At 57.7% G+C, this 24751-nt stretch overlaps 2 protein-coding genes across 13 annotated transcripts; both read left to right on the forward strand.

Annotated features, from left to right (window-relative positions):
- Positions 1-14380, forward strand: TAS1R1 (taste 1 receptor member 1). 4 transcript variants are annotated; one of them, XM_047791286.1, is made up of 7 exons: positions 1-1044; positions 4917-5223; positions 7587-8348; positions 10961-11182; positions 11502-11622; positions 13189-13265; positions 13817-13969. In XM_047791286.1, exons 1-7 carry the CDS (start codon positions 854-856, stop codon positions 13841-13843), a joined length of 1707 nt encoding a protein of 568 aa, XP_047647242.1. In that variant the 5' UTR covers positions 1-853; the 3' UTR covers positions 13844-13969. The 4 variants fall into 4 exon arrangements, with proteins under 4 accessions (XP_047647242.1, XP_047647239.1, XP_047647240.1 ...); XM_047791283.1 differs by having other exon boundaries at positions 13189-14380; XM_047791285.1 differs by having other exon boundaries at positions 982-1044; positions 4957-5223; positions 13189-14380.
- A 346-nt stretch (positions 14381-14726) lies between these two features.
- ZBTB48 (zinc finger and BTB domain containing 48) lies at positions 14727-22479 on the forward strand. 9 transcript variants are annotated; one of them, XM_047791290.1, is made up of 12 exons: positions 14727-14799; positions 15084-16049; positions 16180-16299; positions 16518-16765; positions 19116-19230; positions 19855-19947; positions 20232-20318; positions 20520-20674; positions 21059-21195; positions 21267-21431; positions 21830-21918; positions 22125-22479. In XM_047791290.1, exons 2-12 carry the CDS (start codon positions 15363-15365, stop codon positions 22419-22421), a joined length of 2193 nt encoding a protein of 730 aa, XP_047647246.1. In that variant the 5' UTR covers positions 14727-14799; positions 15084-15362; the 3' UTR covers positions 22422-22479. The 9 variants fall into 9 exon arrangements, with proteins under 9 accessions (XP_047647246.1, XP_047647244.1, XP_047647249.1 ...); XM_047791288.1 differs by having other exon boundaries at positions 15285-16049; XM_047791293.1 differs by having other exon boundaries at positions 15356-16049.
- Positions 22480-24751: the final 2272 nt, after the last annotated feature.

The raw sequence follows: 24751 nt of genomic DNA on the forward strand, positions 1-24751 counted from the left end.
GCAGCGCACCCGGACCTTGGCGGGCCCCTCGGAGTCTCAGGCCCGCCGGAGACCGGAGAAGGGGCCGCCTGGATGACACCTAGCCGGGCGGTCCCAGCGAGGGTGCTATTTACATTATGCAAAAGATCTAATCTGGCCGCCCGGGGGCGGAAGTCGGTTACCCCGAGTCCAGGGCCACCTCTCCGGAAATCCACCAAGGATTTTTTTTTTTCCCCTGGCAGAAAAACCTCCAGGCTTGGCGTTGTAAACAAAACCGGTCTATTTGCATAGCCTCTGTTTGCATGCATTTGTCTTTTGAGTTGTAGCCAGCAAGCCTGTAAAACCTGGCGTAACTAGGATGATTCACTCAGAATTTCAACTTCAGCATCCTGAGAACTGGGGTGGGGGTAGGGAGCAACGCAGAACTTTGTCTCACGTGGTGAACGGAGGCCCGGGTAAGAGGTTCTAAAGTCTGCAGCTCCCTGATGGAACGGTCCCCGTTCCCAGCCGCGCCCCCGCAACTGTGTTCCAACCTTCCCCTCCCCCACCCGAATACCGGGGCTCCCTTTCTGAGCTGGGTGAGGCCACAGGCACCAGAGCAAGGACAGAACCCACAACCGTCCAGAGGAAGGGTCAGGGGGTGCCACCTGGCTTGCACCTGTGCCTTGACTCTGCCCAGTTCCTGAGGAGGACCGCAAGCCCGGAAGGCCAAGGCCAACAGCCGGGTTCCTACAACCGGGCTCCCGTCCCACCCCTTTGAAAGGCATGAAGCTGGGAGGCATCCTGGCAGCTGCAAGTTTTCTATTTAAACAGCCCAGCCTGGTCGGAGGGTGTCGCTCGGCCATGCCAGGCGCAGGGCGGAGGTCTGGCCAGCATGTTGCTCTGGGAGGCGTGCCTGCTGGGCCTGCAGCTCTCCCTTTCCTGCTGCTGGACTTTGGGCTGCCAGGGCCCAGAGTCCTCCCCTGACTTCAGCCTCCCTGGGGACTACCTCGTAGCTGGCCTCTTCCCTCTACACGGTGACCACCCAGAGGCGAGGCGCAGACCCACAGTGGCTTTCTGTGACAGGTGAGTGAGGGGTCCATGGAACAGTCACCGAGGGGGCCCTGTGCCTACGGGGTCTTTGCCAGACCTCCCCAGCAAGACTTTCTGCCTCTGGGGTTACTATTTGAGGGGTTTTTTGTTTCGTTTTGTTTTTTTTTTTATTATTACTCAAATGAATTTATCAGCTCTGTAGTTGTATAATGATCGTAACAATCTGATTTCCCAGGATTTCCATCCCACAGCCCAAGCACATCCCTCCACCCCCCAAACTGTATCCTCCAGAGACCGTAGTTTTTTTTTGTTTGTTTTTGTTTTTTGTCTTTTTGCCATTTCTTGGGCCGCTCCCGCAGCATATGGAGGTTCCCAGGCTAGGGGTTGAATCAGCTGCCAGCCTACGCCAGAGCCATAGCAACGTGGGATCCGAGCCGCGTCTGCAACCTACATCACAGCTCACGGCAACGCTGCATCCTTAACCCACTGAGCAAGGCCAGGGACCGAACCCGAAACCTCATGGTTCCTAGTCGGATTCGTTAACCACTGTGCCACAACGGGAACTCCAAGACCGTAGTTTTTCAGTGTCTGTGAGTCAGCATCTGTTCTGCAAGGAAGTGCAGTCTGTCCTTTTTTCAGATTCCACATGTCAGTCAAAGCATTTGATGTTGGTGTCTGATTGTCTGGCTGACTTCACTTAGCATGATAATTTCTAGGTCCATCCATATTGCTAAAAATGCCGGTATTTTGTTCTTTTTAATGGCTGAGTAATATTCCATTGTGTGTATGTACCACATCTTCTTGATCCAGTCCTCTGTCGATGGACATTTAGGTTGTTTCCATGTCTTGGCTATCGCAAATACTGCTTCAATGAAAACATCGGAGTACATGTGTGTGTCTTTGTGAGTTGTGGTTTTCTCTGGATAGATGCCCAGGAGTGGGATTGGGGTTTTGTTTTTTATTTGGGGGTTTTTGGTCTTTTCAGGGCCGCACCCACAGCATATGGAGTTGTCAAGGCTAAGGGTCCATTCGGAGCTGTAGCAGCCAGCCTACACCACAGCCAGATCTGAGCCATGTCTGCGACCTATCCTGCAGCTCAGGCAACACAGGATCCTTAACCCACTGAGTGAGACCAGGGATCGAACCTGCAACGTCATGGTTCCTAGTTGGATTCGTTTCCACTGCACCACAATGGGAACTCCCTGTTTTTTGTTTTTTTGTTTTCTGGCTGCCCCACGGCATATGGAGTTCCTGGGCCAGGGATCAAATCCAAACCGTAGCCCCGAACTAAGCTGCAGCTGTGGCAATGCAGGATCCCTAACCCACTGTGCCAGGCAGGGGATCGAACCCACGTGCCAGCACTCCGAAGACACAGCCGATCCCTTGCCACAGCCGCAGCTCCTGGGTTACTATTTAAACTGCCTCCACCCTCTATCCAACCTGCAGTCTCCACCTTCAGGCGCTGGCTACCCGTCCCTGGCACACACTCCCAGTTTCCAGTTTGTCACACATTCTCTTGACCTGGCTGTTAGAGTCCTTTGTGTTATAATCCCATGCCACTTGCTTCCTGGCTTTGTGACATAACTAGACAAGGCAGGGATTAAGCAAGGGTGGCCTTGCCTACTTCAGCTCCTCCCTGGTTTCTCCCCCAGTGCCCACTCCTTAGTCCCCCAGGGGGCAAGTATGGTTCTCAGGGGAAGGGAAGTGGGGGACCTAGCAGCAGATTTTTCCAGAGCTCAGCAAAGATAAATCAGGTCGGTGCTTTCATGAAGTTGAGCGTCTAGGTAGAAAGAAACAACTGCTTTTCTTATAAAGAAGATAGTTGCTTGGAGTTCCCTTATGGTGCGGTAGGTTAAGGACCCAGTGGTGTAGCTGCAGCAGTTCGAGGCGCTGCGGTGGCTCGGGTTCGATTCCTGGTAGGGGAACTTCCACGTGCCAGATAGTTGCTTGCCGTCTGTATGAGCTCTAGATTGGGGCCGCTCGAGGATGTATCATGGTTCAAAGGCAGTATGCCCTGAACGTGAAGCACACCTGATGGCCGGCCCAGGAGGAAGGTTCTGGAAAGCCTGGTGCAGGAGGACTGGCCCAAAGATCTTGGAAAGGTCTTGGGAAGAGAAGATATGGGGGGGGGAGACGTGGGAAGACTGGCTTCAGATAGCTGAAGGGCTATCAGGCAGGAGGGGCTGAACTTCCTCCAAGGGACTCAAGGACAGAGGGATATAGGAACAGTGGACAAGCCTGACAACGGGCAGAGAGGCCAGACGGTGGAATCCTGTCCCCGATGTGTCCCTTATCGCTGTTTCCCAGAGAGGCCATGAGGAACACAGGCCATCACCAGACTCAAGATGTCCCAAGGAAAAGGACGAGTTAAGGGACTTCCCACTGTGGCTCAGCAGTTTAAGAACCCTATATAGTGTCTGTGAGGTTGCGGGTTTGATCCCTGGCCTAATTCAGTGGGTTAATCTGGCATGGCCGCAAGCTGCAGCATAGATTGCAGATGCGGCTCGGATCTGGTGTGGCTGTGGCGTAGGACGGCAGCTGCAGCTCCTGTTCGAACCCTAGCCTGGGAACCTCCATACGCCACAGGTGAGGCTGTTAAAAAGAAAAAGAATAGCATAGTCGTAAAACTTTAAAAGTACTAGTTAAACTAGTTAAGGCTAAGCAGGTGCCATGGGTAAATTTCATATGGCAACTTGGCTAGGATATGGTGCCCAGTTGTTTGGTTAAAGCCCAGTCTAGATGTTGCTGTGAAGGTTTTTATAGCAGTGGTTAACATTTAAATCAATAAACTGAGTAAGACAGGAGTTTTCGTCGTGGCACAGTGGAAACGAATCTGACTAGTATCCATGAGGACGCAGGTTCAATCCCTGGCATCACTCAGTGGGTTAAGGATCGGGCGTTGCCATGACCTGTGATGCAGGTCACAGACGCTGCTTGGATCCCGCGCTGCTGTGGCTGGGGCGTAGACCGGCAACTACAGCTCTGATTCAACCCCTAGCTGCAGGTGCAGCAACAAAAAGATAAAAATTTTAAAAAGAAAGAAAGAACTGGAGTTCCCGTCGTGGCGCAGTGGTTAACGAATCCGACTAGGAACCATGAGGTTGCGGGTTCGGTCCCTGCCCTTGCTCAGTGGGTTGACGATCCGGCGTTGCCGTGAGCTGTGGTGTAGGTTGCAGACGCGGCTCGGATCCCACGTTGCTGTGGCTCTGGTGTAGGCCGGTGGCTACAGCTCCGATTCGACCCCTAGCCTGGGAATCTCCATATGCCACGGGAGCGGCCCAGGAAATGGCAAAAAGACAAAAAAAAAAAAAAAGAAAGAAAGAAAGAAAGAACTGAGTAAAACAAATGGTCCTCCGTAATGTCTGTGGCCTCACCCAAACAGTTGAAGACCTTAACAGAAAAGACTGGGGGAAAAAGGAGTTCCCTGGTGGCCTAGAGGGTTAAGGATCTGGCATTGTCCCTGTGGTGGCTCTGGTCACTCTTGCCAGAGATGGTTTCAATCCTTGGCCCTTGAAATTCTGCATGCTGCGGAAAAAAAAAAAAAAAAAAAAAAAAAGTAAACTATCGCGGGGATTTCTAGCCTGCCCTGCAAACTGTGGACTTGCCAGCCCCCACACTCACACGAGCCAATTCCTCAAAATAAACCTCCGGATGGATCACTCTGTGTGTCTATTTGCGTGGCTCCTCTTGGTTCTCTTTCTCTGCTATAGGTCTTGTGAGCCTTTCAATGTTAATTTTATGGGGGGGAGGAGCACGACAGGTGTAGTTCTCCATTTGGTCCCCCACCTCTCTGAAGACCTGTACCACATCTCTGTGTATGCCGTGGGGCCCATGCGGAGGCCACGGAGATAGGGAGCTGGATGGGCGACCTTGGCAGTTCCTTTCCCCCCTGGCTTCCCCTACAGGCCCAACACCTTCAACGGCCATGGCTACCACCTCTTCCAGGCCATGCGGTTTGGCATCGAAGAGATAAACAACTCCAGCACCCTGCTGCCCAACGTCACTCTGGGGTACGAGCTGTACGACGTGTGCTCGGAGTCCGCGAATGTGTACGCCACGCTGAGCATCCTGAGCAAGGCTGGGACAGGCTACGTGGACATCCAAGAAAACCCTGCCCTCTATTCCCCCAAGACCGTGGCGGTCATCGGGCCCGACACCACCAGCCGCGCTGCCACCACCGCAGGTCTGCTGGGCCCCTTCCTGGTGCCCCTGGTAAGCTGGGGCCCCAGAGTCCACTCATCTCCCCTCCCATCACCTGGGGGAGGGAGCGGTGGGAGCTGGCGTGCCCCAGGCCAGCCTGGACTCCTGGACTCCTGGTGGTCACTGGTCTTAGTCACCCGCCCGGTGTTCCCGCCTCTCCTGGCACTGCTTCCAGATCTCTCTGCTTCGGGGCTCCCTGGCACATCTGTTCTCAGTGTTCCCCTTGGGGCTCAGTGGGAATCCAATATAGTATCCATGAGGATTCGGGTTCAATTCCTGGCCTCACTTGCTTAGCGGGTTAAGGATTCCGTTGCAGACTGGGCTCGGATCTGGCCTTGCTGGGGTGTAGACTGGCAGTTGTAGCTCCGATTCAGCCCCTAGCCTGGGAACCTCCATGTGCCACAGATGCAGCACTGAAAAGGAAAAGAAAAAAAGGAAGGGAGGGAGGGAGGAAGGGAGGGAAGGAGGAAGAAGGAAGGAAGACAGGCAGGGAGGGAGGGGGGAGGCCGGCCATCCTCCTTGGGAATGTCTGCCCTTCTCTCTCTTCCCACCGTCCCATCACCCTTGGGCAGAACTGAACGCCCACGGCACAAACCTCACCTTGACCTCCTTCCTCCCCTCTCTCCAGGCTCCTGTGCAGAGGGGTGGGTCAGTCCTGTGCCTCCCCTGCTCTGCTCGTCACTCTCGCTTCCTCCTCAGCCTGCATGCTAGCCGCCTCCCCTCCACCCTCCCAGCATCCTCCTCGCAGACCTGGCTGACTCTGCACCTTCCATGGAGACCTCCCTTCTCGCTAGAGAACTGCAGAGTTCTCTATTCCTGGGTTTTCTTTTCTTTCTTTTCTTTTCTTTTCTTTTCTTTCTTTCTTTCTTCCTTCCTTCCTTCCTTCCTTCCTTCCTTCCTTCCTTCCTTCCTCCTTCCTTCCTTCCTTCCTTCCTTCCTTCCTTTCTTTCTTTCTTTCTTTCTTTTTCTTTCTTTCTTCTTTCTTTCCTATTTTAGTGCTGCACCCGCAGCATATGAAGGTTCCCAGGCTAGGGGTCTAATTGGAGCAAGAGCTGCTGGCCTGCACCAGAGCTCATGGCAATGATGGATCCTTAACCCAGTTAGTGAGGCCAGGGATGGAACCCGAAACCTCATGGGTGCTAGTCAGAAATTTTTTTTTTTTTTTTTGGTTGCACTGTGGCACATGAAAGTTCCCAGTGCAGCATTGACCTGAGCAGTTGCAGTGACAACAATGGGTCCTTAACCCACTGAGCCACGAGGGAACTCCTCTATTCCTGTTTGCTTCTCCCTCTTTTCATTCACTGCCCCCTACACTGTCCTGGACTCTGCTATTCCAGGCGGGGCTTGAAGGTGGTGACTGGGGGTTGGGTGGGGCTGTGATTAGAGGCGGTTCCAGTGGTACTCCCAGCAGGGGAACGCACAAGGTCCTTTGGCCTCACTTGTGGCACTTCCTCCTTGGTCTCCTTTAGAGAATTCTGACCGCACCCCATCGAGGCTGGGCAAGGGGGTGACTCCTAGGGCAGGCCCCTCCCCTTCCCAGGTGGGCCAGGGTTCCCAGCTGAACTTCCTGTCTTCCACCTTCTGACTTGTGTGCACCAGCCTCACGTCCAGATGCTGGCCCAGCCTCTCTGCTCCATGGGCGCCGCAGGCCCCAAACAGAACTTACCTCCCTCCATAACAAATGCCTCTTTTCTTCCTGCACCCCGTCCCCAGCCCATCTCGCAGAGCAACGATCTCTAAAGAAGCCAGAAACCCCCAAAGTCCTGCCTGTGTTACCTTTCCTGCCTCCCCCCCATCGCAGCCTCTGCAGGGGTCGGAGGGTGGGGCTGGGGGGCCTCCAAACCGCTGCCAGCTCCATTCTTCTTCTTCTCTGCTTTAACCAACTACCCTCCTCTCTCATCCAGATGGTTCCGTCAGCTCCTAGGAGTTCTTCCTGACTCTGGCCCTGAGCCTTATTTAAACATTCCTCAGTGAAATCAGAGATCCACGCCCAAGACACAAGTCTGATGTCAGTTTGCTGCCTAGACCCTTCAGGGTTCCCTGCAGCCTTCGGATAAATCCCCAGCCCCGCCGCAGTGATCAGCCTTCCTGCCCTGACCAGACACGTCTGACCTCAAGCCGAGGGGACATCCTGAAGGGCCCCACACGCTTAGCGCTTCCCTCCCTGCTCGCAGGTTTTGGTCCCTGTGTCCCGGGGATGGATTCCCATTCCTTTCCTCGGGGCCTGCCCCCTTTCCCGCGGGGAACTTGCCAGCCTCACGTGTGGACCAGGGCTCTGCTTGAGATGCCGGGCCAGGACTTTGTCTCCATCCTCCCCTGTCCCTGCGGGTGGGGCCCTTGGTCAGGGCTGATGCCACTGAACTTGAACCCCACAGGTCAGCTACGATGCCAGCAGCATGGTGCTGGGTGTGAAGCGGGTGTACCCCTCTTTCCTGCGCACCATCCCCAGCGATGACCACCAGGTGGAGGTCTTGGTGCTGCTGCTGCGGAGGTTCAGGTGGGACTGGATCTCGGTGGTGGGCAGCGAAGGTGACTACGGGCAGCTGGGGGTGCAGGCGCTGGAGGGCCAGGCCCGCCGGCAGGGCATCTGCATTGCCTTCAAGGACATCGTGCCGTTCTCCGCCCAGCCGGGCGACCAGAGGATGCAGAGCATGATGGGCAGCCTGGCCCTCGCGAGGACCACTGTCGTGGTCGTTTTCTCCGGTCGGCAGCTGGCCAGGGTGTTCTTTGAGTCTGTGGTGCTGGCCAACCTGACTTCCAAGGTGTGGGTCGCCTCCGAGGACTGGGCCATCTCCAGACACATCAGCAGCGTGCCCGGGATCCGGGGCATCGGCACAGTGCTGGGCGTGGCCATCCCCGGGAGGCTGGTGCCCGGCCTGAAGGAGTTTGAGGAGGCCTACGTCCGGGCAGAGAAAGGGGCCCTCGGGCCTTGCCCCAGGGGCTCCCGGTGCAGCACCAACCAGCTCTGCACAGACTGCTGGGCTTTCACGGCCCAGGAGATGCCCACACTTGGAGCATTCTCCATGAGTTCTGCCTACAACGTGTACCAGGCTGTCTATGCTGTGGCCCAGGGCCTCCACCAGCTCCTGGGCTGTGCCTCTGGCATCTGTTCTCGAGGCCAAGTCTACCCTTGGCAGGTGAGGCACTTACCTGCCACTGAGCCACGGCGGGAACTTGGGGTGCTTTCCCAAGGCAAGGGACACTCTTCAGCTATCCTAAATGCGGGGGTGGGGGGCAAAGGCCCCCGGCTAGGGGGCTGATCCCTTCTCTGGGGCTCCTCTTGCTCTTCTCTGAACTACAGGCTCTCCACCCACCAGGACTCACATCCAGGGCTTGAAACCTCTCTAAAGGGTTCCTTTGGGAGTTCCCTGGTGGCCTAGTGGGTTAAGGACCTGGCATCATTGTTGCTGTGACATGGGTCCAGTCACTGGCTTGGGGAACTTCCATGTGCTGCTGCTGTGGACATGGCCAAAAAAAAAGGGAGGGGGAGATTCCTTTGTTTGGGTGAAGGAGAAAATTTTTCTTTGTTTAGCCATAGCCAGCTAATGCCCTAAAGACTGTGCCACCCTCGGGAGAGAATAGGAGGAGGTTTTATAGTTTGGGGGGTGGAAAACAGGGCCACAGATAAGGATCAGGGTAGGTGCGAGCAAGCTCTCATTCTTCTTTTTCTTTTGGTATTTTGTGTGTGTGTGTGTGTCTTTTCTTTTCTTTTGTCTTTTTGCCTTTTCTAGGGCCGCTACCACTGGCATATGGAGGTTCCTAGGCTAGGGGTCTAATTGGAGCTGTAGCTGCCGGCCTACACCACAGCCACAGCAACGTGGGATCCGAGTCGCATCTGCGACCTACACCACAGCTCATGGCAATGCTGGATCCTTAACTCACTGAGCGAGGCCAGGGATCGAACCCGCAGCCTCATGGTTCCTAATCCAGATTTGTTAACCACTGTGCCACAATGGGAACTCTTTGTGTGTCTTTTCTAGTGCCACACCCACGGCATATAGATGTTCCTGGGCTAGGGGTCTAATCAGAGCTGTAGCCACCGGCCTACACCACAGGTCATGGCAACACCGGATCCTTAACCCACTGAGCGAGGCCAAGGATCGAACCTGCAACCTCATGGTTCCTAGGCAGATTCGTTAACCACTGAGCCATGATGGGAACTCCTCTTTTGGTTTTGTTTTGTTTTTTTTTTTTTGTCTTTTTGCCATTTCTTGGGCCGCTCCCGTGGCACATGGAGGTTCCCAGGCTAGGGGTCTAATCGGAGCTGTAGCTGCCAGCCTATGCCAGAGCCACAGCAACGCGGGATCCGATCCGCGTCTGCAACCTACACCACAGCTCATGGCAACGCCGGATCGTCAACCCACTGAGCAAGGGCAGGGACCGAATCCGCAACCTCATGGTTCTTAGTCGGATTCTTTAACCACTGAGCCATGACGGGAACTCCCTCTTTTGGTATTTTTAAGGCCGCACCTGCAGTATATGGAAATTCCCAGGCCAGGAAGAGGTCGAATCAGAGCTGCAGCTGCTGGTCTACACCACAGAGGATCTGAGCTGCATCTGCGACCTACACCACAGCTCACGGCAACACCAGATCCTTAACCCACTGAGCAAGGACAGGGATCCAACCCACGTCCTCCTGGTTACTAGTCAGGTTCATTACCACTGAGTCACAACCGGAACTCCCAAGCTTTCATTCTTCTTCAAAGCTGCTGTTTAGTGGCTGGATCTGGTTCTGGTGGTCCTCCTTTCTGGAATGAAGCAGGCTTCATCAAGTGTGATTCTTCCTCAGGAATGCTTCATCTTTCATTTGTTGGAGGTTTTAGTTCTGGGGTCTGAACTTACTGAGGCTCAGGTTCTTTGTGTCTCAGCACAGAAGGAATTCAGCGAGAGACAAAGTTATAGGCAAGAAAGGGATTTATTAAGATAGGGGAGTTCCCATCGTGGCGCAGTGGTTAACGAATCCGACTAGGAACCATGAGGTTGTGGGTTCGGTCCCTGCCCTTGCTCAGTGGGTTGACGATCCGGCGTTGCCGTGAGCTGTGGTGAAGGTTGCAGACGCGGCTCGGATCCCGCGTTGCTGTGGCTCTGGCATAGGCTGGTGGCTACAGCTCCAATTTGACCCCTAGCCTGGGAACCTCCATATGCTGCGGGAGTGGCCCAAGGAAATAGCAAAAAAGACAAAAAAAAAAAAAAAAGATAGGATGCTTGTGGAGTTCTCCTTGTGGGTCAGCTGTAACGAACCCAACTAGTGTCCATGAGGATAGGGGTTCGATCCCTGGCCTCACTCAGTCGGTCAAGGATCCAGTGTCGCTGTGAGCCGTGGTGTAGGTTGCAGATGCAGCTCAGATCTGGCATGGCTGTGCCTGTGGTGTAGGCTGGCAGCCACAGATCTGATTTGACCCCTAGCCTGGGAACTTCCATATTCTCTGGGTGTGGCCCTAAAAAGACAAAAAAGAAGAAAAAAACAACAACAACAACCAAAAATAGGATGCTTGTGGGAGAGACAAGCGGGCAGAGGAGAAGGCTCTGTCAAGGGCTCCTTTGTGAGAGGTTTCCTCTCACTCTGGAGGCTGGATGGGAGGGGCCGAGGGGCCTCGTAGGAGGGGAGGGGCCCTGAGGAAGGGACCAGAATGTGCAGATGGGCTGAAACTGCTCAGATAGCAGCTCAACAAGGCCCCACACCCTTGCTTCCTGGGCTGTCTGGGTCTGCGAGGGTCACCACTGCAGCTCCGTCACCCCGTTGTTTCAGCTCCTGGAGGAGATCCGCAAGGTCAATTTCCTTCTACACAAGCACACTGTGACATTTAGTGACAGTGGGGACTCGCTCAGCAGCTATGACATAATTGCCTGGGACTGGAGTGGCCCCAAGTGGACCTTCAGGGTCATCGGCTCGTCATCGTCATCATTGTTGTCGCCAGTTCAGCTAGACATAAATACTACCAAAATCCCATGGCGTGGCGGGGACAACCAGGTAACATGGACATGGTCACTTAGCAGGTGACTGCCCAGTGGGCTGTCCGGAGCCTGGGGACAGGGTGGACACAGCCTACACAGAGCAGGAGAGGGGGCCCCGGGGACCCGGCCGCTATGCATCTACCCAGCCCTGCTGGGGAAGCCCCACAGGCTCCCAGACAGATGCCCGTTTGTCGCTGGTCACACAACCCAAGGCTCTGCCCTGGGAATGAACTGTGGGCGCAGATGCCAGGGAGCCAGTTTTCTGTCCCACGTGGGAGCATCCCGTGATTTGGAACCCCCGTCCATGGTTGCAGAATGTCGGTGGCTTCTTGCAGGTGCCAACGTCCGTGTGTTCCAGTGACTGTCCTGAGGGCCACCAGAGAGTGATCATGAGTTTCCACCACTGCTGCTTTGAGTGTGTGCCTTGTGAGGCCGGGACCTTCCTCAACAAGAGTGGTGAGTGACTGAGCGGTGATCGGGTGACCCAGTGGGCGCTCTGAAGGCGTAGAGCAGAGGACAGGACCTCTCTCCGGCTGTACACGTGCAGAACCAGGACTTGGTCACTTTGCTGCCAGTTAGTGACAGGTTGGAGACTGAATTCTGATCAAGCAGAAAGAACCAACCAGTTGAAGGCCTCAGGCCTAGCTGCGTCCTTTGTTTGAGAGCTCCCAAGCCAATGCCTGCAGAGGCAATGATATCCTAAATACAACCTTTTTTTTTTTTTTTTTGTCTTTTGTTGTTGTTGTTATTGTTGTTGTTGCTATTTCTTGGGCTGCTCCCGCGGCATATGGAGGTTCCCAGGCCAGGGGTTGAACCGGAGCTGTAGCCACCGGCCTACGCCAGAGCCACAGCAACGCGGGATCCGAGCTGCCTCTGCAACCTACACCACAGGTCACGGCAACGCCGGATCGTTAACCCACTGAGCAAGGGCAGGGACCGAACCCGCAACCTCATGGTTCCTAGTCGGATTCATTAACCACTGCGCCACAAAGGGAACTCCACAACCTTTTTTTTGTTTTGTTTTTTGTTTTTCGGCCATTTTAGGGCCGCTCCCACAGCATATGGAGGTTCCCAGGCTGGGGGTTGAATCAGAGCTGTAGCTGCCGGCCTACGCCAGAGCCACAGCAACACAGGATCCGAGCCACGTCTGTGACCTACACCACAGCTCACAGCAATGGTGGATCCTTAACCCACTGAGTGAGGACAGAGATTGAACCTGCGTCCTCATGGATACTCGTCGGGTTCGTTACCACTGAGCCACCACAGGAACTCCCTAAATTCAACCTCTGTATCCAAACAGATGTGGCTGTCATTTCCTTTGTACCCTTCCATGCTATCTGTATGAAGTCCCTCCCGTGATCCATGCCACTGACAGCCAGCACCTCGAAGAGCTTGGCCTGAATGCAGATACTCGCATGTCTACAGCAGAAAAACAAAACAAAGCAAAACAAGCATACTCTCCTCAGTGATGCAAGGTCAAGATCAGTGGCAAACTGAGGTTTCTAAGGGTTCAGCCCAGAGGTGGACTCCAGGAGCCACACACTTGCCTTTGAGTGTCTCCCTGGGCATGAAACTGTATCTCCTCTAACCCGAGAAAGTCAAATCAGAGAAACCTCAGAGCAGCAGCTCAGGCAGGTGGATCTGGTTAGTGGTAGGGCCACGGAGAGATGAAAATGCCCTTCCTTTCGGGCCTGGCTGCTCCCATTGGATCATAGCCTCCCTAGCATGTGGGGAGATTTATAGGGTAGGGTCCTCCATAGGACCTCTCGTCTGTAAACCTCTTCTGGGGTCATGAGTTGTACAGAACCTACCCCAGTGTCGCCCTAATCAACACAGGCATCTGGAGGAAACACGTGACCTCTGGAACCCCCTCACTCAGGGATACTCCCGTCTTGCTGTGCCTGGCAGAACCTGGCTCCTGCGGGACAGCCCTCCCAGCACCCTGCAGCCTTGCACACCTCCCTTCCCCGTTCCTGCTGGGCTCACCTGGCTCTCAGGAACCCTCTCCGCCTTCCCTTCCAGACCCCTACAGCTGCCGACCCTGTGGGAAAGAAGAGTGGGCACCTGAGAGAAGCCAGACTTGCTTCCCACGCACCGTGGTATTCTTGACTTGGCACGAGCCCATCTCTTGCGTGCTGCTGGCAGCTAACACGATGCTGCTGCTGCTGGTGGCTGGGACTGCTGGCCTGTTTGCTTGGTACCTAGACACCCCCGTGGTGAGGTCCGCTGGGGGCAGAATGTGCTTCCTCATGCTGGGCTCCCTGGCAGGGGGCAGCTGTGGCCTCTATGGCTTTTTTGGGGAGCCCATGCTGCCCACATGCTTGCTGCGCCAAGGCCTCTTTGCCCTTGGTTTCGCCATTTTCCTGTCCTGCCTGACAATCCGCTCTTTCCAACTTGTCTTCATCTTCAAGTTTTCTGCCAAGATGCCCACATTCTTTCACGCGTGGGTCCAAAACCACGGTGCTGGCCTGTTTGTGGTTATCAGCTCGATAACCCAGCTGCTTATCTGTCTGGTTTGGCTGGCAGTGTGGACCCCACTGCCCACCAGGGAATACCAGCGCTTCCCACAGCTGGTGGTGCTTGACTGCACAGAAGCGAATTCACTGGGCTTAAGGCTGGCTTTCACCTACAATGGTCTCCTCCTGGTCAGCGCCTTTGCCTGCAGCTACCTGGGTAAGGACCTGCCAGAGAACTACAACGAGGCCAAATGTGTCACCTTCAGCCTGCTCCTCAACTTTGTGTCCTGGATCACTTTCTTCACCGTGGCCAGTGTGTACCAGGGCAAGTACCTGGCCGCCGTCAACGTGTTCGCCATGCTGAGCAGCCTGAGTGGAGGCTTCAGCGGTTATTTCCTCCCCAAATGCTATATCATCCTGTGCCGTCCAGATCTCAACAGCACGGAGCACTTCCAGGCCTCCATCCAGGACTACAGCAGGTGCTGTGGCTCCACCTGACCACTGGTTCGGGGAGGGCCAAGCGGGAGCAGGGTGGACTTGAAGTCTCCGCTTCCCAGAGGGTCACAGGTGGAGCAGGGCGCTCAGGACCTGGTGTGTCCGGGAGGCCTTTGGGCTCCTCAGCCTTAGCTTGGGAAGTATAAACCCAGGCTAAAGTTCAGTCTGGGCTCCGCCAGCCGCCAATGAAGAGGTGAAATGGGCAGAGCCTCCTTGCCTGCCCACTTGCATCTCTCACAAGCGTCCTACCTTAATAAATCTATTTTTCGCCTTAAAAACAACAAAAAAAAGAGGTGAAATGTGCGTCTTAGCTGTGTCTTCCTCTCTAGGGCGAGGGTGGGGCGCTGCCTCTTCAAGTCCGGGGGCGCCAGGCGGGGATAAGCGCAGCCGAAACCTCGCGACTTCGCCAGCGTGAGTCCAAATCCCAGCCGCCAGCTTGGCGTTGCTAGGCAACTCTGGGAAACGGGCCCAGAGCCGAAGGAACAGGGCTGATCCTGCCTCTCCTCGCATCCCATTGGCTGTTCTCTAAGTGGTACCGCCTCCAGAGGCCGGAGGCAAAGACCTGCTCCTCCGAGGCGTCCCGCCCAGGCCGGCGCGCCCTGACGTCACGTCCGGCGGCAGCGGCGACGGCGGCGTCGGCGTCTCTGCACGGCCGGCAGTGCACGTACGGCTCGGGCAGTTGGTTAGTGGGGCTGTATGGGCGACTTGGCCTGGGGCCGGTGGGGAGGCCCGGCCTGGGTGAGGAGGTCCGGGGACACGGGGCGAGGGAGGGGGCTGTGGGCCGCGGTGGCCGCTGACGGAGTGTGACCGCGGCCGTCTTCCGGGACGTGTGGGCGCGGCGTGGGCTCTGTTCACCTGTCCGCAGCCGCCGCCCTCCCCTGTCTCGGGTCCTCTCGTTGTGCCCGGCTGATCAGTTTGCGCTGATCCTTCGCCTCTTTTCCCAAACTTTTGATTTCCTCCCACCAGCACCCCTTCACGACTCGGTCCCCACCTAGTCCGTCTGCGCCTCCGCCACCCACTCTGGCCACCCCCAGTGATGGGCTGCTTACTTGGCCCCCGCCCCCAGGAAGACTTTCAGTTCCTGTGAAGGCTTGCATCTTCTATCTCGGTCTGAGCCTCATTGAAATAAACTGAGTAGAGTCCCTCCTCCCCTTCCCCTCTTCTCAGATCCAGAGGCTTTCTCTTGCTACCCTGGTTTGGACTGGTGAGGGTGTCACTGCGGCCTTTCTCCCCTGCAGAAGGACCATGGACGGCTCCTTCGTCCAGCACAGCGTGAGGGTTCTGCAGGAGCTAAACAAGCAGCGGGAGAGGGGCCAGTACTGTGATGCCACCTTGGACGTGGGGGGCCTGGTGTTCAAGGCACACTGGAGTGTTCTTGCTTGCTGCAGCCACTTCTTCCAGAGCCTCTATGGGGATGGCTCAGGGGGCAGTGTGGTCCTCCCCGCTGGCTTCGCAGAGATCTTTGGCCTCCTGTTGGACTTTTTCTACACTGGTCACCTTGCTCTGACCTCAGGGAACCGGGATCAGGTGCTCTTGGCAGCCAGGGAGTTGCGAGTACCCGAGGCTGTAGAGCTGTGCCAGAGCTTCAAGCCCAAAACCTCAGTGGGACAGGTGCCAAGCGGCCAGAGTGGACTGGGAAAAGCTGGCCCCCGGGATGTGAACAACCACCTCAAGGAGCCAGCAGGCTTGGAGGAAGAGGTGTCGCGGACTCTGGGTCAGGTCCCCAGGGATCAGGAGCTCAGTGGCAGTCCCAGCCCCCAGAGGCCCCAGCTCGGTCTCCCTGCTCAGAGCGAGAGCCCCTCCTTCCTCCGTGGGAAACTCAAACAGGCCCTGAAGCTTCATCCCTCCGAGGACAAGGAGCCTGAGGATTGCAAAGTGCCCCCAAGGCCCTTCGAGGCTGAAGGTGTCCAGCTGCAGGGCGGGAGTAATGAGGTACCATGCCCAGGGTGCTGGAAACGGGGAGGCAGGAGTAGGGAGAAGACACCCACACTTCTTTGGGGAAAGTGTGACTGCGGGGTAACCTAGACCCTAAGGCCGAATCTGTTTGGTGGGTTTGGAACAGGTTTTCTCCGAATCTAAGAAGCCGGCTCCATTCTGCAGCCTCAGGCTGATCTGTCGGCGAGTCGTGTCGGTGGTTGCCAGCTTCTTGGGGTGGAGTGGGCACATCCAGTCTTTCCCCAAGGTAGTGAAATCCAGGCAAACCCCCAGTTACCCACCAGTAGCTCAACTGTCCTCCAAATCCAGGATTCGGATGCTGCCTGCCCTGGGCCCTTGAAGGGAGCAGTCACTAATGAAGCCTGGATTGGGACTTAGAAGGGGCCTGGGTGGAGCTGGCTGCCCTGTAGATCTACCACCAGAACCGTTGTGGATTAATTTGGTAACTTCGCTCTTCTGCTCTAGTGGGAAGTGGTGGTTCAGGTTGAGGACGACGGGGATGGCGATTACGTTTCTGAGACTGAGACTGAGGCTGTGCCAACCAGGAGGAAATCAAACGTAGTGAGAAAGCCCTGTGCTGCCGAGCCGGCCCTGAGCGCAGGCTCCCTGGCAGCCGAGCCTGCCGAGAACAGAAAAGGTACAGCGGTGCCGGTCGAATGCCCCACATGTCATAAAAAGTTCCTCAGCAAATATTATCTAAAAGTTCACAACAGGTAAACGTTCTGTTTTTCTATTTTCTTTTCCCATCTGCTGTTCCCGTGTTGGGGGAGGGGGCCTGCGCTCCCCACTTCTGGGCTGTGTGGTGGCCAGGGGCTCCGTTTGAGACCTACATAGTGCCTGGCATTGGCATCCCCTGACCCCTGGGGCGTGAGAACCTGACCTTGGTGCCTTCCTTCCCCGCTCCCTCCTGGGAGCCCTCTGCCTGGAGTGGGCTTGTGGACACCTTAGCAATAGGTTGCACCCAGCATGGACCTTGACCTCCAGCTGGCTTCTGCCAACGGCATGAGTGAAGCTGGTGGCCCCGCGCTGTGGCTGAGGCCTGACTGTGGTTATTTCTAAAGCCCGGCAGTGTGGGCTTTGGGCCAAGGTATGGATCTTGAGGGTTGGTGCCGCCTGCCTTTCTGGGGCTAGGTCAGCTCTGAGGCATTGGCAAAACATTAAAGACCATTGGTCTACAGCTGCAGTGTCTGATAAGGTCATCAGATGCCCTGTGAAGCTATTTTAACTGAAAAGTAATTGAACTTGGGAGTTTCCTGGTGGTCTAGTGGTTAGGACCTGGTGCTTGCACTGCTGCAGCCTGGGATCAGTCCCTGTGCTGGGAGCTGAGATTCCATGTCAGGTGGCTGCACACTTTGCCCCCCGCCCCCAAAAGAAAGAAATTAAAATTAAATGAGTTCAGTTCCACAGTCACATTTCAAGGGCTCAGTAGTCACATGTGGCTCCAGCTGCTGCCGATGCGACAGCCCAGACATAGGATGTTTCCGTCCTCCCAGGAGGTCGTCTAGGAAGTCTGCTCCAGAGGCTCTGCGAGGCCTCCAGGGATGGCAACTAAGTGACATGCCTTTCACTCCTGCCCTCCCCAGCCCAGGGGGCCACTCATCCACCAGGGCGTGATTTCTCACCCAGCTGGGTTGGGCCGTCCACACTTCCGTAGTGTGACACTTGGGGACACCTCTAGGGACTCAATGGAGTTGGAAGTGGGGGCAAAGCCCATTTGCTCTCCCTGCTTTGGGGCAGCTGCTGCCAGGAGTCTTTAGGGAGGTCGCCCTGGGGTGAGCCCTGTCCGCCTGGACACTCCCCCAGTGTAAGGTTTGGCTGCAGCACTGACCCTGAGAACTGGAGGGGGTGATGGCCTCCTGAGGTCATGGCGATGGGGGACAAGGGACGTCAGTATAGCAGTGGAGGATGAGAGGAGTGTGGCCCCTGGCAGGTCACAAGTGAGTTCATTTAGTTCATCCAGGGAGCTCTCTGCCAGGCGCCTGGAGCTTGGGATACCTGAGTGAACAGAACAAAGAGGCTTTGTGGAGCTTGGCTTCCAGCAGGGCCATAAGACTGTGAGCTACCAGATAGGAGACTTTGCAGTGTGATAAAGGGCTGGAAGTGCCACGGAGCAAAGGAAAAGGACTGCAGTGCCAGGGGGCTGGGAGCTCAGGGTGGGGTCAGGTTGCAGCAAGAGACCATCCAGCAGACTCAGAGGAAGCGAGGCAGGTGGTCTCATGGATGGCTGCGGGCAGCGATCTGGGCTGGAGGGGTGCCGGAGGCTCTGGGGTGGGTGGCAGGGAGGCCAGCCAGGTGAGGGGCAGGGGGGCAGTGCCCTCACGGGCCCTCAGGCCTCTCTCAGGGTGAGAGGGGAAGCCTTAGAGGGTTGTTGGCAAGGGGGTGGTGAGATCTGATCATACTTGTGGGCCTGTCTCGCTCGTGAAGTGAAAAACTCTCAGCAGGCAGACTGGACCCAGGGCCTGCGTGGCTGCCCTAGGGAGTAGCATGGAGGCCAGGTGAGGTGGTCAAGTTCTGGCCATGGTTTTTTTTGTTTTTGTTTTTTTTTCTTCTTTTTTGGCCACCCCATGGCATCTGGAGTTCCTGGGGCGGGGATCAGATCCAAGCTGCAGTCTTGACCTAAGCCGCAGCTGTGGCAACGCTGGATCCTTAACCCACCGCGCCGGGCCAGGGATTGAACTTGCGTCCCTTGCTCCTAAGACGCTGCCGATCCTGTTGCACCTCAGCTGGAACTCCCTGGCTATGGTTTTGAAGGCAGAGCCCACAGAAGTTGCAGGCAGCCTGCGTGGTTTCTCCAGGAGTCAGGGCCCAGGGACTGTTTCTGCCTTTGGAGAGATGCTGGCATCTGGGCCTCAGGCTTGGAGCTGTGCGATGCTCTCCCTTGCAGCGTCCCCACAGGGAGGAGGGTTTCTGGGCTCCCCCTGCAGCTTCACCAGCCGGGTCTGGCCTCGTGCCTGGTCCTCCGCCGTGGAGCACAGTGCTGGCAGCCAAGGTGCTGGAGGGGGCACTGGGTGAGGGAGGGCAGGTGGTCCTCTCAGCCCCCACACCCCCTGTGGCTTCTCCCAGCAGGAAGCACACTGGGGAGAAACCCTTTGAATGTCCCAAGTGTGGAAAGTGTTACTTTCGGAAGGAGAACCTCCTGGAGCATGAAGCCCGGAACTGCATGAACCGCTCGGAACAGGTACTTGGGAGCTGGCCTGGGTTCTTGTGGGGAGGGGCACGTGGGTCTCTGTCTCCACCATCCAAGAGCCCCCCCCCCAGCCCCCTGGCCCCGGGGACTTGAGACTTGAGAGGTGCAGGGTCCTTGGATGTCATTGAGTCCACTCCCTGGTATTACAGGTGGGGACACTGGTCCCAAGGGCAGATGGGACACGCCCAGGAGGGACTTTGTCAGAGACACTTGGGGTCTGCCTGCCCGGTCCCCAGGCCTGGAGAAGGGTGCTTGGTGGGGGTGGCTGCTGAGGAATGCCCCCAGCTACCTCCCCTAGCCCCCCTGGGAGGCCCGTGTGACTTAGCCAGCTAACTCCCTGACTCTCTTCCTAGAGGCCTGCGCCCGCAGGGTAGAGGCTGCCAGGGAGGCCGTTGGACCGTGTCTCCAGCCTGGCCCCAGGCTCCCATTGCTCAGCGATGGTCAGGGTCAGGTTCAGGGTCAGGGTCTGGGCAAGCAGGTTACCAGGTGCCCTCTCCCACCCTAGCAGCCCCCCTCAGGCAGACTCTTCCCAGCAGCAAGTAGAAGCCGGGCCAAGGCTGCAGGGACAGGCGGGGGCCCCGCTGATGCCGGCCTGCTCGCCCCTCACCCCACCAGGTCTTCACGTGCTCCGTGTGCCAGGAGACCTTCCGCCGGAGGATGGAGCTTCGGGTCCACGCAGTGTCCCACACGGGGGAGATGCCCTACAAGGTCAGGCCCGGCCTGTCCCCAGGGATCCCCCTGCCTAGCCCTTTGTAGGGGATGGTGTCGGGCCCTCCCTCCCCATCTGGTGCTCCTGTGGCTTCTGGAAGGGCCACTTTTTCTTCCCCCGGAGGGCGGGCTCAGCCTCCCACGGGACTGGCCCTCACACCAGGTCAAGGAGCCTCTGGCATCTCGGGCTTGGCCCTGCCTTTGGGTTCCCCTCTGGGGGTGACCAGGGTTCCATGGGTGTGGCTGGCCTCAGAGGTGCCTTTGGGCCTGGCCTGTCTTTCCAGTGCTCCTCCTGCGCCCAGCAGTTCATGCAGAAGAAGGACTTGCAGAGCCATATGATCAAGCTGCACGGAGCCCCCAAGCCCCATGCTGTAAGTGCCAGGCTGGGCTGAGCATCTGGGCCGGCGCGTTCCCAGCAAGAGTGAGGCGGCCGTGGCTGCGTCTACAATGGGTGGGCTGTGAGGTTGCCGCCAGGTGGCAGGGGCGGCCGGGGGGGTTCCCAGGGGCCCTCTGGGGCCCCAGGGGCAGCCCTTCCTGCCCTTTACTCTGGCCCTGCTCCCTCTGCCCCTTAGTGTCCCACTTGTGCCAAGTGCTTCTTGTCCCGAACGGAACTGCAGCTGCACGAGGCTTTCAAGCATCGTGGGGAGAAGCTGTTTGTGTGCGAGGAGTGCGGGCACCGGGCTTCGAGCCGAAACGGCCTACAGATGCACATCAAGGCCAAGCACAGGTGGGTGTCGGCACGACATTCCCAGGGCCCTTCCCCCTGCCCGGGGTTGCTACTCTTGCCCCAAGTCTGGTGGCGGCCCCTTTCTGGGTGGGGGCGCCTGAGGGATGAGCAGGCCTCCAGGCAGGGAGGCTGGCGAGGGGATTTCAGCTAAGCTGGGGCTCTGTACCTCCCGGGGCAGGTTCAGTTTCCTGTGGCTCCCAGTATGGAGCTGGTGCCCCTCGCCCTGCACTGCCCAAGCCCTCTTCCCACGGGGCAGCTGGTCGCAGCTTGGGCCCGTCCCAGCCTGTTTCCTTGGCTCTGGGGCCAGGCGTGTTCCCAGCTGCAGAGGAGTGAAGGGGGCCGCTTCCCTCGGTGAGGCCCTGCCTGTGTCCCCCGCCTGGGCAGGAACGAGAGGCCGTATGTCTGTGAGTTCTGCAGCCACGCCTTCACCCAGAAGGCCAACCTCAACATGCACCTGCGCACACACACGGGCGAGAAGCCCTTCCAGTGCCACCTCTGTGGCAAGACCTTCCGCACCCAAGGTGAGGCTGCCCATCCCCTCCCTGGCCTGCGGCCGAGGCCCTGCGGCTGAGCCCTCACCCTGTGCCCACAGCCAGCCTGGACAAGCACAACCGTACCCACACCGGCGAGAGGCCCTTCAGCTGCGAGTTCTGCGAGCAGCGCTTCACGGAGAAGGGGCCCCTGCTGAGGCACGTGGCCAGCCGCCACCAGGAGGGCCGGCCCCACTTCTGCCAGATCTGCGGGAAGACCTTCAAAGGTGCCCGGGCCTGTGGAAGGCCGTCCCCATCCTTGTCCCCGGGCCATCCCCCCAGAAGTGGAAGTCTGGGCCGTTGCCCACTGGCCAGCGCTGGCAGGGCGCCCCCGGAGGAGCATTAGTGGCTTTCACAGACCCCTTGGCAGCGAAGGTTCCTGCCAGCAAACCATGTCATGTCCCCAGGGGTGAATGACTTTGACTGAAGGGGAGTGAGTGGGGGCTCCCAAGCGTCCCCTGCAGTGGTGACCTCAGGGCAGCTCTGGAGAGTCTGGCCGCCCGACAGCAGTAGCAAGGCCCCCAGGCCGCCTCTCCTCTCCTCTCCTCCGTTCTCCTCTCCTCTCGGGCTATCTGCCCACCTCCTCCTCCTCCTCCCTAACCCCGGGCTCCCTTCCCTCCTGCAGCCGTGGAGCAGCTGCGCGTGCATGTGAGGCGGCACAAGGGGGTCAGGAAGTTCGAGTGCACCGAGTGTGGCTACAAGTTCACGCGCCAGGTAGGCCTGGGCCTGGCTCACCCCCATGGGCCCCTGAGCCCCCCTGTACCCAGCCTGAGCCCCCTCCCCACCCTGCCTGACCCCCCCCTCCCCCAGGCCCCTCCCCACCCAAGCCAAGCCCCCCTCCCCCCAGGCCCCTCCCCACCCAAGCCAAGCCCCCCTCCCCCCAGGCCCCTCCCCACCCAGCCTGAGCCCCCTCCCCCCAGGCGCACCTGCGGAGGCACATGGAAATCCACGACCGGGTGGAGAACTACAACCCACGGCAGCGCAAGCTCCGGAACCTGGTCATTGAGGACGAGAAGATGGTGGTGGTGGCCCTCCAGCCGCCTGCCGAGCTGGAGGTGGGCTCGGCCGAGGTCATCGTGGAGTCTCTGGCCCAGGGCAGCCTGGCCTCCCAGCTCCCTGGCCAGAGACTGTGTGCGGAGGAGAGCTTCACGGGCCCGGGCGTCATGGAGCCCTCGCTCATCATCACGGCCGCCATCCCCGAGGACTGTGACACATAATCCCCTGCCCGCCTCAGCCTGCTGGGCCCCAGCCCCCAATAAACCACGTGACTTTGGACTTGCTTGTTCCCGCCCATCCAGCCCGCTGTTCCCCAGCCACCGGACCCAGGGGTGTGTTCCTTTTCTGTGTGTCCTGCAGGAGAAACGGGCCCCTTGGAGCTCAGCCAGCAGCCCCCCGATGCAGGGAGACCTCACCTGAGTGAACCGTGGGCGGGAGCTGCAGGGGCTAGGCCTCCCGCCTGGGACAAGCTCATCTTCGTCCTGTCTGGGTTTCGAACCCGGAACGGGTGGCCGGGTGGAGCAGCAGTGCCTCTAGAGTGCAGCTGTGGTGCTGCCAGCTCCTGAGGGTCGGATTCCAAAGTCGACCTCTGCCGTCAAACCAGGCTGGCCAGGACACCCGAGGATGGCGCCTGACCAAAGCCAGGTGCCTGGTTGTGTGCGGCTGATTGGATCTGGGGCCTGAGGAGGGTCGGGCCTGCCGCTGAGCGTGCGCTGGCTCTGGGCTGGCAGCACGGCCCCAGACAGGACCTTTCCCTGGGGAGAAGCCTGGTTGGCTGGTCCAGGAGGCCTGGGGCACAGGCCAGGCCAGGCCAGGCCTAGAATGGCAGGAGGCCCTGGTGGTCCCCAAGTCCTGGGCCTCGGCCTGGGGAAGAAGTGCGTGTGGGCGCTGGCTGCCAACTGCCTGCATCGACTCCTTCCCAGCTCCTTTCTTTTAGCTGTGACCCGGGGCAGCCATCACTCGCTGCTTCCCTTCCTGACGTTTAATGGAATTAGGAACGGTACAGATCCATAGATGAGGATCGAACGAGGAAGCCTGTTCCAGTCTCACTGCTGGGTAACAGGCCACCCAAGCCCGGACGGGGAGGGGCTGCTCTCGAGATGTCTCACTTAGGTGCCTGCCTGGGTGTCCTCACAGCATAGGGTGGCAGGGTGCCGGGAGCAAATGTCCCAACAGGCCAAAGCTGCAAGGCCTTTTTGTGAGTCATTGTCACTGTGCCACCGTGCCATGTTAGGTTGGTTTTGGCAGTCACTAAAACGTTCCTTAAATTCAAGGGGAGGGGACAGAGACCCCACCTCTCCATGGGAGGGGCGTCAAAGAATCTGCACGTTTACAGCTGTCCATCAAGAGAGGTAAGTGGAGTTCCTGCTGTGGCTCAGTGGTTCACAAATCCAACTAGGAACCGTGAGGTTGCAGGTTCGATCCTGGCCTCACTTAGTGGGTTAAGGATCTGGCGTTTCTGTGGCTCTGGTGTAGGCCGTCGGCTAGAGCTCCAATTAGACTCCTAGCCTGGGAACCTCCATATGCTGTGTGGCCCTAAAAAGAGACACACACATAAAAAAGTAAGTGCTTCTGCTCTGTGCCCGGCATGGAGTAGACAAAGAATCAGAGTTGGTGACACTGTCACCCCCAAGAAGTGTCAGGCGCCATTCACGCCTCATCACTGGAGGATTCCCGAGGCACCAGCTCCACTCTATGCTAGGGACCTCCTAGGGTTTGAGAACTCCATTTTAAACCACCCATCCCTCTCCCTTTACTCCTTGACCACTAGGGAGCTCAAAGGTGAAGCCATTATTATTATTTATTATTGTCTTTTTGTCTTTTCTGGGGCCGCACCTTTGGCATATGGAAGTTCCCAGGCTAGGAGTCTAGTCAGAACTGTAGCCGCCAGCCTACACCAGAGCTGCAGCAATGCTCCATCCAAGCCGCGTCTGCAACCTACACCACAGCTCACGGCAACGCCGGATCCTTAACCCACTGAGCAAGGTCAGGGATGGAACCCGAAACCTCATGGTTCCTAGTTGAATTCGTTAACCACTGCGCCACAACAGGAACTCCTGACGCCGTTATTCAAGTGCCGTAACTGCAGGATGGTCCTGAGATCTTTCAGACCTGGCAACGGGACCAGGGCACACTGTGGCCTCACAAGGCCCCCTTCCCAGCCCAGCCCTGGCCGCTCCCTTGGGTTCAGTGAGTTCTGCAGATGTGCAGGATGTGAGCATCATGGTTCTTCCCAGGGGCCTCTATGTGAGGCAAGAAGTGGTCCCGACCTTGGAAACAGCTTAGAAGCAGGCGAAGGGAGGCCTCCCATCCCTGGGGATTGGCCTCATCTTTCCGCCACCTCCTGCCTTGTAGCAATCAAGTTGAGAAAGAGCCTGAAAGTCTTCGCCCCCAGAACCGTTCCCATGAGCCCTGGGTGCTCCAATTACTCCCCGTTTCCTGCTAGCACAGGGCCGGCCCCAATGATTAAGGCGCACTAAGCATGCTCCTTAATGCGCCTTCGCTCCCCCTCCACCCAGCACTTGGCCTCGCCTAAGTTCCAAGACACAGC

Source organism: Phacochoerus africanus, chromosome 8, assembly GCF_016906955.1.
Source record: "Phacochoerus africanus isolate WHEZ1 chromosome 8, ROS_Pafr_v1, whole genome shotgun sequence".
Classification (NCBI taxonomy): Eukaryota; Metazoa; Chordata; class Mammalia; order Artiodactyla; family Suidae; genus Phacochoerus; species Phacochoerus africanus.

Coding starts and splice junctions, on each gene's coding strand:
- TAS1R1 (XM_047791283.1), top strand. CDS start 854: ATGTTGCTCTGGGAGGCGTGCCTGCTGGGCCTGCAGCTCTCCCTTTCC. Junction 5,224..7,586: donor GCCCCTTCCTGGTGCCCCTG/GTAAGCTGGGGC, acceptor TGAACCCCACAG/GTCAGCTACGATGCCAGCAG. Junction 11,623..13,188: donor GACCTTCCTCAACAAGAGTG/GTGAGTGACTGA, acceptor CTTCCCTTCCAG/ACCCCTACAGCTGCCGACCC.
- ZBTB48 (XM_047791290.1), top strand. CDS start 15,363: ATGGACGGCTCCTTCGTCCAGCACAGCGTGAGGGTTCTGCAGGAGCTA. Junction 16,766..19,115: donor TATCTAAAAGTTCACAACAG/GTAAACGTTCTG, acceptor GGCTTCTCCCAG/CAGGAAGCACACTGGGGAGA. Junction 19,231..19,854: donor GCATGAACCGCTCGGAACAG/GTACTTGGGAGC, acceptor TCACCCCACCAG/GTCTTCACGTGCTCCGTGTG.